Below are 13275 nucleotides of genomic sequence, written 5' to 3'. Positions count from 1 at the left end.
CACGATAATTATTTGAAGACATTAATTTTATTCGTGTACGTATACCAATATAAGAGCGTCAGCTATAAATTTCAGATCTACCAGTACGGGGACTAAAACAAATCTATTCACATTTAAAACGTATATTTGACATCTCAAAGTTCAAGCCAGAATCACCAAAACAATGAAATTTTTAAAAGGTTACATAACTATTTTCGACGCACTCAGTCGTCATTTACAAATGGAATCACGAACTTGAAAAAATACATTAATAATTGTAACCACACATCTTTCTAATATTACGGAAAATACACTAAAACCAGTAAACAGAAGCAAAGGAACCAGAAACTGGTCACAGGATGTCATGACAATTTCTGGTTGATCAATCATTTCACACCTTAATGCAGTGTAGATGAAAACTGGATCGGGACGAAAGATATTATATACTCTTGCATTACGTCCTGCAGCGATACAACGATCATTTTGCAAAGGTAGGAGCACACGTCCCACTCCTATAACGTGCAGCAAGCCCAAAACTAGAACACAGCACGCAATCGTACTGTGTTCTGCTACTGAAATATTACAAAGACGATGCACTCCCACTTGGGCTAACACAAAAATGATAGTTGAATCACTGCAGGACATAATACAAAATTGTAAGAGTAACCCAGATGTGAAACCCGCTAACTGTATGATAAGCGAATCTGACGTAATACAGAAAAACTCATCCCACCCAAACTATTAAAGTTAAAGATTTCATTTCTTTTCTAAAAATAAGTAAAAAAATAATTAATTACACCATATTAGAGGCTGAAATCTGTGATTATGTTTTATACGTTAAAATCTTAAGTGAAATACTGACTTAGCTGTCTTTGCACCAGATTTACACAGTTAGCGGATTTTGCAAATGTATCGATCCAATTACAAAACAAACATTCGGTTGCAAAATTCGCTATTCGTTGCTATGTTAGGAATGACCTGAAAGTGGAATTTAATTATTGCGAATATAAAAGGAATAAGTTTTATTTCAAAAAGAAATCTGAAAATCCTACAAAATTGGCTTATAAAAATAAGAAGGGGACATTATTTTACCGGGAAAAACTGACTTATTTAACGCCAGAAAGAGAACAGATATGAATGCTCAACATTGTGTTTTTTCAGAAAAAAAGTACACCATCCAGTTTTTGACATCAAAAGATACAGTAGAAAAAAAAATAAACTTATAATTGCATCTTAGTAAAACACGGAAATAATTTTGGAAAATAAAAAAAGTGCCGGAAAGTTGCATCTTAGTTAAAATAGCACCAAAAAGTTCTACAAAATGAAATTAGCTGGAAATTGCTTTCAAGTGACATCGACCTCAACACTACCCATCAACTCAGAATCACTTCCCGCATCTTCAGATGACTGCCAGCGGCAGGAACGAGTTTGTCGTTGGTCCCCCAGTCTTCACCAAAGTGGAGCTATAACATCTTTTTAGTGTTTCTGAGTGTGGCTTCTGAAAGTTTTACACAGCTGTGATTGGTGTTGGAATGTTTCCTTTGCTGAAATGTTTCCCCTTTTCAGGATGCCCCATCTTCAAAGCTGTGGAAAGGCTCTCCACGAACTAGACAAATCGTCTTGTTTATGCTTTTCGTGAAGACAACTTTTTTTACTTTCTGAATCTGGAAATTCCAGCTACTTTCCCTAATCCTTCCACGTATGTCATAACAATTAGTGTAAACACTGTGTTCATTGCATGACACTGCTTTAGCAATACTTTTGATGTTCTTAACTTTCTGTTCTGGAAACGTTTCTCTCTCACTGATCAGGATGCCTCTTCCTTTTCCATGAGGTGCCATCGTCCTGTATCTGGTCATTCTGCTACGACAGGTTAGACTCCTTGCAGAATTCGTACTGTTTCAATTATTCCCGCTTTGTTTGTACCGTCTTCTGCACTTAAACTGTACGCAAAATAACTTGTTTTCTTCAAAACACGCAGGCAAATACATCAAAAAACATCCTAGTGACCAGCTGAACTGTGCTTACCGGCGCACATTTCAACAATGCATGGGCTGCGAGAGCTTCATTGTTGCGTACGCGTTCGTTACAGCGTAGCCAACCAAACTCCGAATAAGAAAAATATCCCTTAGAATCGTAACAAACTGAAAGGTAGCTTTGAATGTCTAGATTGTTAAGTCTGATGTCAGATGTCAGTTGGCGTTCCTTGCGTCCGGACATGGCACACAACTACCACGTCTATAGAACGTGGCGCGTTTTGCAGACTTTGGACATTTAGCGGACTTTGCACCCGAAGACAACGAGCAGTTAGAGGCTTTTGCAATCCAACAAGATTTTCTACAGCCAATTTCAAAGGTATATAGCAGGTTTAGCACCGTGAAACCTATTCCATCGTTTCGGCGCAGAAAAAAATCTTTATTATAGTGTGCTCAACTCAAAATCAACAAAAAATGCATTAGCAGCTTTTGCATGGGGGCTACTCATATAATATCTTTCGTTCAGATGCTGTTTTCATCTACTGCATTAAGGTGTGAAATGACTGATCTGTTAAAATTTGTCATGACGTCTCGTGACCCGTTTCTGCTGCCTATGCATAGGTTTATTACTTTTAATGTATTCTTCATAATATTTCAGAGAAGTGTGCTTGCAATTGTTAAGGCAGTTTTCTAGGTTTGTGATTACATTTGAAAATGATGACTCAGTGCAACAAAACTAATTATGTAACCTTTTAAGAATTTCATTGTTTAAGTGACTGTGGCTTGACCACCGTTTGTGGTGACAAACATTTTAAATATCATTCAGCCACACTCCTCGATGCCAGTTATGTCGAAATACAGAATCTTTTCACATTATAGTAAAACTGTTACTTCAAGCTACTTTTATTTGACTAATACTTTTAACTGCCACTGTTGTTGTATAAAAATCTACATCTACATCTACATTGATACTCCGCAAGCCACCCAACGGTGTGTGGCGGAGGGCACTTTACGTGCCACTGTCATTACCTCCCTTTCCTGTTCCAGTCGCGTATGGTTCGCGGGAAGAACGACTGTCTGAAAGCCTCCGTGCGCGCTCTAATCTCTCTAATTTTACATTCGTGATCTCCTCGGGAGGTATAAGTAGGGGGAAGCAATATATTCGATACCTCATCCAGAAGCGCACCCTCTCGAAACCTGGCGAGCAAGCTACACCGCGATGCAGAGCGCCTCTCTTGCAGAGTCTGCCACTTGAGTTTATTAAACATCTCCGTAACGCTATCACGGTTACCAAATAACCCTGTGACGAAACGCGCCGCTCTTCTTTGGATCTTCTCTATCTCCTCCGTCAGACCGATCTGGTACGGATCCCACACTGATGAGCAATACTCAAGTATAGGTCGAACGAGTGTTTTGTAAGCCACCTCCTTTGTTGATGGACTACATTTTCTAAGCACTCTCCCAATGAATCTCAACCTGGTACCCGTCTTACCAACAATTAATTTTATATGATCATTCCACTTCAAATCGTTCCGCACGCATACTCCCAGATATTTTACAGAAGTAACTGCTACCAGTGTTTGTTCCGCTATCATATAATCATACAATAAAGGATCCTTCTTTCTATGTATTCGCAATACATTACATTTGTCTATGTTAAGGGTCAGTTGCCACTCCCTGCACCAAGTGCCTATCCGCTGCAGATCTTCCTGCATTTTGCTACAATTTTCTAATGCTGCAACTTCTCTGTATACTACAGCATCATCCGCGAAAAGCCGCATGGAACTTCCGACACTATCTACTAAGTCATTTATATATATTGTGAAAAGCAATGGTCCCATAACACTCCCCTGTGGCACGCTAGAGGTTACTTTAACGTCTGTAGACGTCTCTCCATTGATAACAACATGCTGTGTTCTGTTTGCTAAAAACTCTTCAATCCAGCCACACAGCTGGTCTGATATTCCGTAGGCTCTTACTTTGTTTATCAGGCGACAGTGCGGAACTGTATCGAACGCCTTCCGGAAGTCAAGAAAAATAGCATCTACCTGGGAGCCTGTATCTAATATTTTCTGGGTCTCATGAACAAATAAGGCGAGTTGGGTCTCACACGATCGCTGTTTCCGGAATCCATGTTGATTCCTACATAGTAGATTCTGGGTTTCCAGAAATGACATGATACGCGAGCAAAAAACATGTTCTAAAATTCTACAAGAGATCGACGTAAGAGATATAGGTCTATAGTTTTGCGCATCTGCTCGACGACCCTTCTTGAAGACTGGGACTATCTGTGCTCTTTTCCAATCATTTGGAACTCTCCGTTCCTCTAGAGACTTGCGGTACACGGCTGTCAGAAAGGGGGCAAGTTCTTTCGCGTACTTGTCTTTGTAATTTACTTAAGAATTTGCTGATTTTTGGAGAGCACATTTTTGTAAAACTTAATTGACTCCTACGGAAACTGACAAGATATGTGGTTTTACTTAATAGTTGGCTAATTGTTTATTTCATTTTGTGATTGAGACCTGAAACCAAATTTATAAAGTGTGTTCAGTTGAAAAGTCTTTAACGCTTTGGCAGGTAGTACACGTGATGATATTAGTATTTTGCTTGTTTTCGCTACACAATTTTGTAGGTCATCTATCATATGCGTTTGCTAACGGATTTAATGAATAATATTTCAGTTTACTTAACTAATGCTGTATAAACCCTTTTTAGCCTGTAAAGTGTACAAAATAGTTAAATTTGTCTCACTGCTGTTTAGTATTCTTTACAGAGATGAAATTGTTGACAAACATCGAAAAATGTGAAAATTTGCAATAGTTACATTACAAGTTAAGACAAATTACTGTATTTCGTAATTATGACACCATTTCAAAGAATTATTTTCTGAAGTAAGGCAAAAAGAGTCTCTTACAATCAAAACATCTCACACTGCCAAGTTTGAAAATACCATCCTCTCCACTCTGATCTGTTGCTTTTTCCCAGTTGCCACTTTTTGAAACATGCAGAGCATTTTTTTTTTCTTGGAAAGTAATAGCAGTGGCTGAATTGCTTGTCTCTTCCGTTTGCTCTTTCCTTCATCACCTTCCTCTTCCTCAGTTTCTGGGTTTCATCTTGCAGTGCCGTTGCTCATCAGATTTTTGGCAATATCTATCTTGAAGAAACTACATTACTGATTTACGTTCAAATTTCTTATTAGGCGCAGCATTCCTGGATTCACTGCATCGTTTGGGAAAAAAATTACGAAAAGAATGAATAACTGTTCCCACCAGATCCGTAGAGCCGCAGTTCACCTCCCTGTCTTACAAGCTGTGTGTTAAGCTGTACGAGCATTGCAGTTTCATCATAGTAAGATGAACGAATATTAAAATGACACTTTCTTCAGACTGCCCTAGCGTTATTTAGGTTCACTCAGTGCAGAAGCAGGGTTTGTACGCATCTGCTGTATTGTTGTGACCATATTAGATGACTTACCCCAACTCGTATCTGGCTACTCCTGGCGATTAGATCTTTCCTCAGCCCTTCCAGCAAGACTTTCACTGCGTGCTTGCTGGCAGCATACATCGTCGCTCCAGCAGTGTACGGCGGTACATGTCCTGAGATGCTGGAAAATAGAACAGATAGTTGCAGGACTCGGACGTCGTAGTCGACGGCCTGATCAGGAGAAAAGCTGCACTCCAAAACTTTGCTCTTGAGCAGTCTGTACCGGCAACTAGAACATTTCTCAAATGGAAAGTCATCGGCTCTATATTTCACTGTTACATATCAGATGTTGTTGTACTCATCAACGTGAAGACTGATTGATGCAATTCTCCACGTTACTCTACCTTGTATAAGTCTCTTCATAGCAGGATACCTGCTGAACCTAAATTGGACATCCTCTTGAACCTGCTTACACTATTTAGGCCTCCGATTCCTCTGCAGACTTGACAGTTCTAAACTCTGTCCAAATACTAAATTACTAATTCGTTAATACTTCAGGATACTTCTTATAAATCTATTCTTTCTTTCAGTCAAATGATGCCAATAACCTCTTTTCTCCAAAATTCGATTCAGTATCGCTTGATAACTAACACCATCAATCATCACCATTTATTTGTACGTTTATCGTACATACAAGGCTACACTCCAAACTTATACCTTCATAAAAAGCTTCCTATCGCCCAAATTTGTGTCTTCATGGGAACATATTTCTCTTTTGGAAGAGAACTTAGTTTCCCTGCCATCACCAGGTATTTGAAGGCAAGAGATCAAAATCTATCCACTACTTTTAGTTTTATCCCTGTGCATCGTTTTACTTAATTTGAGTACACTCACTTAACCATGTTTTACTTTCGGTTCTTTTTGCTGTATAATATTTGGAGACACTATCCATTCAGTTTAACTCATCCCCCAAGTGCTTTACCGTCTCCAACAGAATTACACTTCCATTAAACTTGTATTACTTCTCTCTGAGTTTTAACTGCCTTCATTTTCTCCCAGTTACCTTTTCAAACCTATCTAACACTCTCAATTACTGCCCTTTTCACGTCCTTGGACTTCTAGAACTGCGTTCTGGTGTTTGTACAAGTTGCCTCTAACATATCGTCACAGTATTCACATGTGTAATGCAATCTAGTGAACACTAAACTAAATCAAAGAATGTCATTGATTTCCCTCAATGAATTTGTCTATGCTCCTACTCGATACGACATTGTCTATATCTGCTATTGTTGTTGTCAGTGACACTGCACTGATCTAAATTATGGACCCAGGTAAGAATTAATGTATCCATACAAGGACACTGTTCTCCGATTGGTTCGCGATTTGTCTCATTAACAAGAATAGAAAATCTCATGTCGATTAACGAGCCAGTACATAAGCCAATACATTTTAGACGTTGAATATGTTTTATTCACGATCAAACCCCGCACCTTTTAATCACATATGCCTTCCAAAGTCCGACTTCTCGTTCCAGTCGTGGACAGTTGGCGTCCATGACCTACTGCTGCTATGAAAGCTCAGAGGAAACTTGAAGAGTGGCAGCAAATGGGGGCTCTGGTGAAACTGTAACATACCCAGCAAACAAACAGTGACTCTAAGTAGGATTGATATGGAATTTCTGCAGCACTTTGCCTATTTATATACAGCCATGTGAACAGCTCATTGCCATATCAATGATGTCACAAGCTATCCCGCCTTTCTATATTGTCACAATCGAAGAACTCATACCTCTTTCTTGGAAGACCAATATGAATAATGCAGCATGTTTAAAATCAATCGATTAATTATGAAAAAAGTATAAGGATATAGCCAATACAGGTGTAGCTTGGCAAAGTAAGTAGCACTTGTTAATGAGATTGTTGGATCTTTGTATCATACTTGGTGTAAAGCACAATGGATCCCACATGTTAAATACATCTACAGTCAGACTGTTTGCAGTATTTATCAACATTTCATAGCCATATTTGTGTACACACACACACACACACACACACACACACACACACACACACACACACACACACACACACACACACACACACACACTGGCTACATCTATATCTAATCTATGTAAAAGATGCATTAGGTGCATACACATACAGAAAGACTTTTTATTTTTCATGTTATTTCCACATATCTACATTGTGTTACTTCCAATAATACCACTTCTGCAATGTCTCTGAAAACATATTAGCAACACAATGTTTAAGTCGAGTGTCGCAATGTTATTTTGCTTCTAAACTATCTGCCAAGGTATGTATGGAATGTAAATTGTGTGGTAACTACACAAAACGGAAGTACTTTGCTAAAGTACCATGCTACTCAGGCAGCTGACACTTCATGGTGGCCCAAAATCGGACTCTTCATGAGTACGAACCTGATCGAGTACCTTTTTAGGAGGAATAAGATAAAAACGCACTCATTGTTTATGTCAAGTAACAGATAGTTATCTTCAGTTTTAAAATGTTGATCAAAATACATCAAGGGAGTAGCTCACAACACTTATATGTATATCAAAAATTGTCAGCAACCCACACACTGTTTTATGTTGAGTATCACAACGTTACTATCATGCGCCGGCCAGAGTGGCGGAGCGGTTCTAGGCGCTGCAGTCTGGAACCGCGCGACCACTACAGTCGCAGGTTCGAATCCTGCCTCGGGCATGGATGTGTGTTATATCCTTAGGTTAGATAGATTTAAGTAGTTCTAAGTTCTAGGGGACTTATGACCTAAGCAGTTGAGTCCCATAGTGCTCAGAGCCATTTGAACCATTTTTTTTTACTTTCATGCCTAAAGTATGTTTCAAAATATGTAAAGAGTGTTGGCATACAATCTCAGGTACACGTGGTGCTATGTAAATGAAGATAAACAGAAGGAATTTTGGTCATCTTCCGTTGTTAAACGTTTTAAATAATGCTTCACCTCATCAAGCACATTTAAGAGGTAAGAAAAAAATGCGTCATGTTTTACACTAGAAAAATATAACCAATATTGTAGATTGGCTAATTTAGATTTTTAATGACTGTTTTCACTTGGACATATCTGCTGTTCAGTACACTGACGTCACGTTTCCCAACACTTTATCACAAGAGACTGTATTAAAACTGATGTATTTTCACAAAGCCCTTAATTTGTTATATCACTTAAACTATACATTCTCATAGTACAGAAGTATAACTCTCATATTGCAAAAAATACAGAATGCAGTCAAAATATAACCTGGCCAGAGGGAAATATCGAACAACTTCCACATACTGAGAGGAAATTCGATGTATAAAAAGCGTTAGCTTTGCATAAAAATAAAATAATCTATCATAATACCTGAAGATTTCAAGTGCAGAACAAATGATGGTTGGTTATCGTAATATGCAAGACTAATTACAGATTCATAATCATGACTGAAAATTCGTCCTTGATTCGAAATTAACTTATCTGTCTTAACTATCAAAATACATATACAATTGTTCATTGACAATACAAAAAATATTACTCTTCTGCTAAATAACACGCAGCTTACAGTGAACTTATTGACCAAAAAGTAACAATATTATTCCCATGTGTAAATTGTGTATGTTGTTAGTCAAAAATGTATCTTTTTGTTTAGTTAAAAAGTTTATCAAATTCAGTAAAGCATTGTATTGATCTCCATGCTATGGTATTATCTTTATCTTATACTAAGAGATATTCTTCAGCTTCTGCTGATAATGCACAATATAAACTGCAAGGCAGTTTGTGCATGTTCATCACTATGTCACAGAGAATCTGAAGCAAATTGACTAAAACAACACCGTGTTACAGCAAAATTGTAGCAAATTGACCCATTTTATAATTGACTACAGATAAACATAAAAATAAATTGAAACAAAGTGTCACATACATAGTCATGCTACAGCAAAATTTTATTTAATCGCCCTATAGAATACTGTACCTCATTCATCACCATTGCTACACCAATTCTTAAGATTTATCATGCTCATTACAAACACATACTGGTCACAACTGGTGCAATGATGGACACCATTATCACAATAGAAGTGACACGAATTAACCCAAATGCATGGTGAATACAATTGTGGGATCTGTAATGGTCATTGTACAGTGACTGACATTAACCTAAATGCAGATTTGGGGCAGTGTTTATCAGTTGATATGGTGACTGGCATACTAGTGGATGGGGCAGTTATGGTCAGTTAATAGATGTGCTTGCCATAAATCAGGATTCTATTAGGTGGTTCAATTATTCTTAGTTGAAATGGTTACAACCATTACACTAGATACTATTGATTGGGGCAATGAAGGTCAGTTGATATGGTGACACAATTTGTCAGTAAATGGAAGCGACTACATCATAATTCAGTGCTACTATTTAACAGAGATACAGTAGTCTCCTTGGGGGAATTATATCAACATACAATTTGCACTAGCTATTTCTTACACATGGTGAAAAACTTAAGTGAAACAGAGTCCACATATCTGCAAAAATGAGAATTTAATGTATACTTGCTACCCTATAACAAGACCTACAGACAAAAGGCTAAGCTGGCAGCCATACAGGTCTAGTTTTTATGAAACTATATGAACCAAGTGGATGACACTTACACATCAAACTATACACTCTACATCTGAACACACAACAGGTTATTTTGAAAAATGCTGTGTGTCAATGCATGCCTATATGCATGAATTCGCCACACCAAATGTGGGTCTTGAACTGCAATCATGCTTAAGCTTATTTATATATCTTGCAACATGTAACACTTTATATAAAAAAAGAAATCATTCAGTACTGTTAAGTGATGTGTAATTTCTTACACTATGAATCATATATACTGCAACATGTAATACTTTACAAATAATAAGAAACACAGAAGTCGCGTGTGTGTGTGTGTGTGTGTGTGTGTGTGTGTGTGTGTGTGTGTGTCGTGCACCTACCCTATAAGATCTAGTGCATACCAACATAATCATACAGACAAAAAAATGACTGTATGGGAGAAACACCCTCTCCATAAGGACTTAGTAGTTTTTTCTGTATCATTGTTACAAATTTACTACAAATTGACATGGGAGTATAATTAGCTAGCCTGCTCTCACACAAGTCGAGATGTGTTCTGAATTTAGGAGGTATATCTGGAAATGACGTCATGATTTTGTAAGAGGTGATTCTGCACTAGGATGTGTATACGTGAATAACCATCAAGGTCTCAGGTGCTGTATAGCATAATTTGTTATAATTTTGTTTGACTGAAATCCAGCAGCTGACATACATTGTCAGGTTATGGTACACGTCATAATGTATTTTTGATAATGGTAGTCACAGTCAGTGGCTTAGCAGTTGTAATTATGTTAACCGACCATCGCTGTTGCACCCAATGGTGTCTGCGATAATGGAACTCACTGTATCAACTGAACGTAGTTGTTCCAGTTGCATCTAGGTTAATGGCTGTCACTATATCAACTAACCATCATGCCACTAGAATTGCATCCACTAAGCTTTCAGTGAAATGTAGTCACTGACCACCATTGTACAGTTGTATATACCATACATCCGCAATGTAAGTAGCAATATACTATGACTTAATTAACACTGGTCTGTATGGGGTAATTTGTTACAGTTTTGCTGTAACATAGCGATGTGTCAGGCACTTTGTTACCATTTGGTGTAACAGAACGGTATAGAAGGCCTTTTTGTTATAATTTTGCTGTAACACAGTTATATATGATATAATTTGTTACCATTTGTTACCATTTGTGGCAATTTCTTACAGTTTCGCTGTGACATCGTGATGCATGAAGCAATTTGTTACAACGTTGCTATAAAATGGCAATGTATGGGGCAATCTATTATATTTTTTGCTGTAATATGTAATGTGTGAGGCAGTTTTGTGTAACACTGGCAATATTTACTTTGGTATGTACAGGTGCAAGTATAGGTGCTGGCGGCAAATTATGGTTCACTCGACACCATCTGTGTCAAAGTGTCTACGTTGCAGGTAAGCTTCTTCACTAAGTAAACTGAAGGAGAGAAAAAGAGTGGAGGTTTCGTTGCTTTATATTATTTTTTGGCTTCAGCATAAGAGATGTGCCTGATCACCTTCATTTCGTGAATTTTTAGTTTCTGAGTGAAAATCTGCCTTTCTTGGCTCCAGACAGGGTGACTCCCACAGCAGTTCATGCAAATTGCTGGAGATAATCAGTCAGTGTCAGACACTGGGTACCTTTTCACATTTTCTGCAAGCTGGTTCACCTCCACATCTCAGTGTTGTGAGGCCAAATCACTGCCATTTGAAACAGCTCATGGGGTGGGGTACATATGTCAAGGCTAACGGTAAGTCGGAGGAGCCCTACCATGATGTATTCAGGTCGTGTCAGACAACTGAAGATCACATCAAAAGTGGCAGTCTTCTCAATCTCTCCATTATTCCTTATCTCCCTACTATTCCTTCGGTTCCTTTGTTCCACTTCTACTGTCCCCTGTAAAGCCCATTCTTGTTTGAGTTCTGAGATGTCCATAACATCAAGGCATATGATCAAACCCTATCTTGAATTGAGACATTTATGAAACTAAAAATTTGCGTCATATCTTTTTCGAGTCACCAGTCTTATGATTGGTGTGACGCAAACCACCACGAATTTCTCTCCTGGGTCTACCTTTTCAATTCAGATTAGCAACTGAAACATACATCCTCAACTATTTTTTGGATGTATTGCAATCTCTGTCTTCCTCTACAGTTTTTAATCTCGGTAGCTTGCTATAGTACCATGGAACTTATTCCCTGATCTCTTAATAGATCTCCCATTATCCTGTCCCACCTTCCTGTCAGTGTTTTCCATGTATTCCTTTCGTCGCGAATCTGCGGAGAACCTCCTCATTCCTTACCCTGTCGGTCCACCTACTTTTCAACGTTCTGTTGTAGCACCACATCTCAAATTCTTCCATTCTCTTCTGTTACGGTATTTACACAGTCCACGTTTCACTGCCATATACTGCTACGTTCTCAGAAATTTCTTCCTCAGATTAAGGTCTGTTTCATACTAGTAGACTTCCTTACGCTTGGAATGTCCTTTTCGGCAGTGCTAGTCTGATATTTTTGTCCTCCATTCTTCGTCCACCCTGCTGCCCAGGTATCAGAATTCCTGAACTCTGTCTACTTCACGATTCCCAATTCTGATGTTAACTTTCTCACTGTTCTCATTTCTGCTACTTCTCATTAGTTTCGTCTTTCTTCGATTTACTTTCAATCCAATATTCTGTGCTCATTAGTCTAAGGATAGTAAGGTCATCAGCGAATCTTGTCACTGATATCCTTTCACCCCAAATTTTTATTTCTTTTATTCTTTGTTTCTTTAACTGTTTCTATGACGTACCGATTACACAGTAGGGACGAAAGACTACTTCCCTGTTTTACTCTGTTTTTAATCAGAGCTCTTCGTTCTTTGTCTTAATTCTTATTGCTCCCTGCTGGCGCTTTTACAGACTGTATATTCCCCATCTTTCACTATAGCTGATGCCCATTTTTTTCAGAATTTTGAACATCATGCACAATTCTACATTGTCAAACGATTTTCCCAGGTCTACAAATCCTATGAATGTGTCTTGATTTTTCTTCATTCTTGCTTCCATTATCAACTGCAATATCAGAACTACTCTCCCGTGCCATCACCTATCTTAAAGCCAGACTGATGGTCATTTAACAAACGCTTAATTCTCTTTTACATCCTTCGGGATGTTATTCATGTCAGCAGCTTGGATGGATGCTCTTTTAAGCTGATTCTGCGATAATTCTAGCACTTGCTGGCTCTTGCTATCTTCAGAATTTTGTGGATGATGTCTTTCCGA

At 38.2% G+C, this 13275-nt stretch overlaps 1 protein-coding gene across 1 annotated transcript in view; it reads right to left on the bottom strand.

Annotated features, from left to right (window-relative positions):
* Positions 1 to 13275, bottom strand: part of LOC124776098 (dehydrogenase/reductase SDR family member 11-like) — a 54199-nt gene that overhangs the window by 10279 nt on the left and 30645 nt on the right. Inside the window, exon 4 of the mRNA XM_047250939.1 lies at positions 5430 to 5559. Within this exon, the coding sequence (XP_047106895.1) occupies positions 5430 to 5559 (130 nt within the window). The remainder of the gene's footprint in view (positions 1 to 5429; positions 5560 to 13275) is intronic.

The sequence above is a fragment of the Schistocerca piceifrons genome, chromosome 2 (genome assembly GCF_021461385.2).
Source record: "Schistocerca piceifrons isolate TAMUIC-IGC-003096 chromosome 2, iqSchPice1.1, whole genome shotgun sequence".
Lineage (NCBI taxonomy): Eukaryota > Metazoa > Arthropoda > Insecta > Orthoptera > Acrididae > Schistocerca > Schistocerca piceifrons.
The sequence above is the reverse complement of the archived record's forward strand: the minus strand, read 5'-3'. Positions and strand labels throughout refer to the sequence as shown.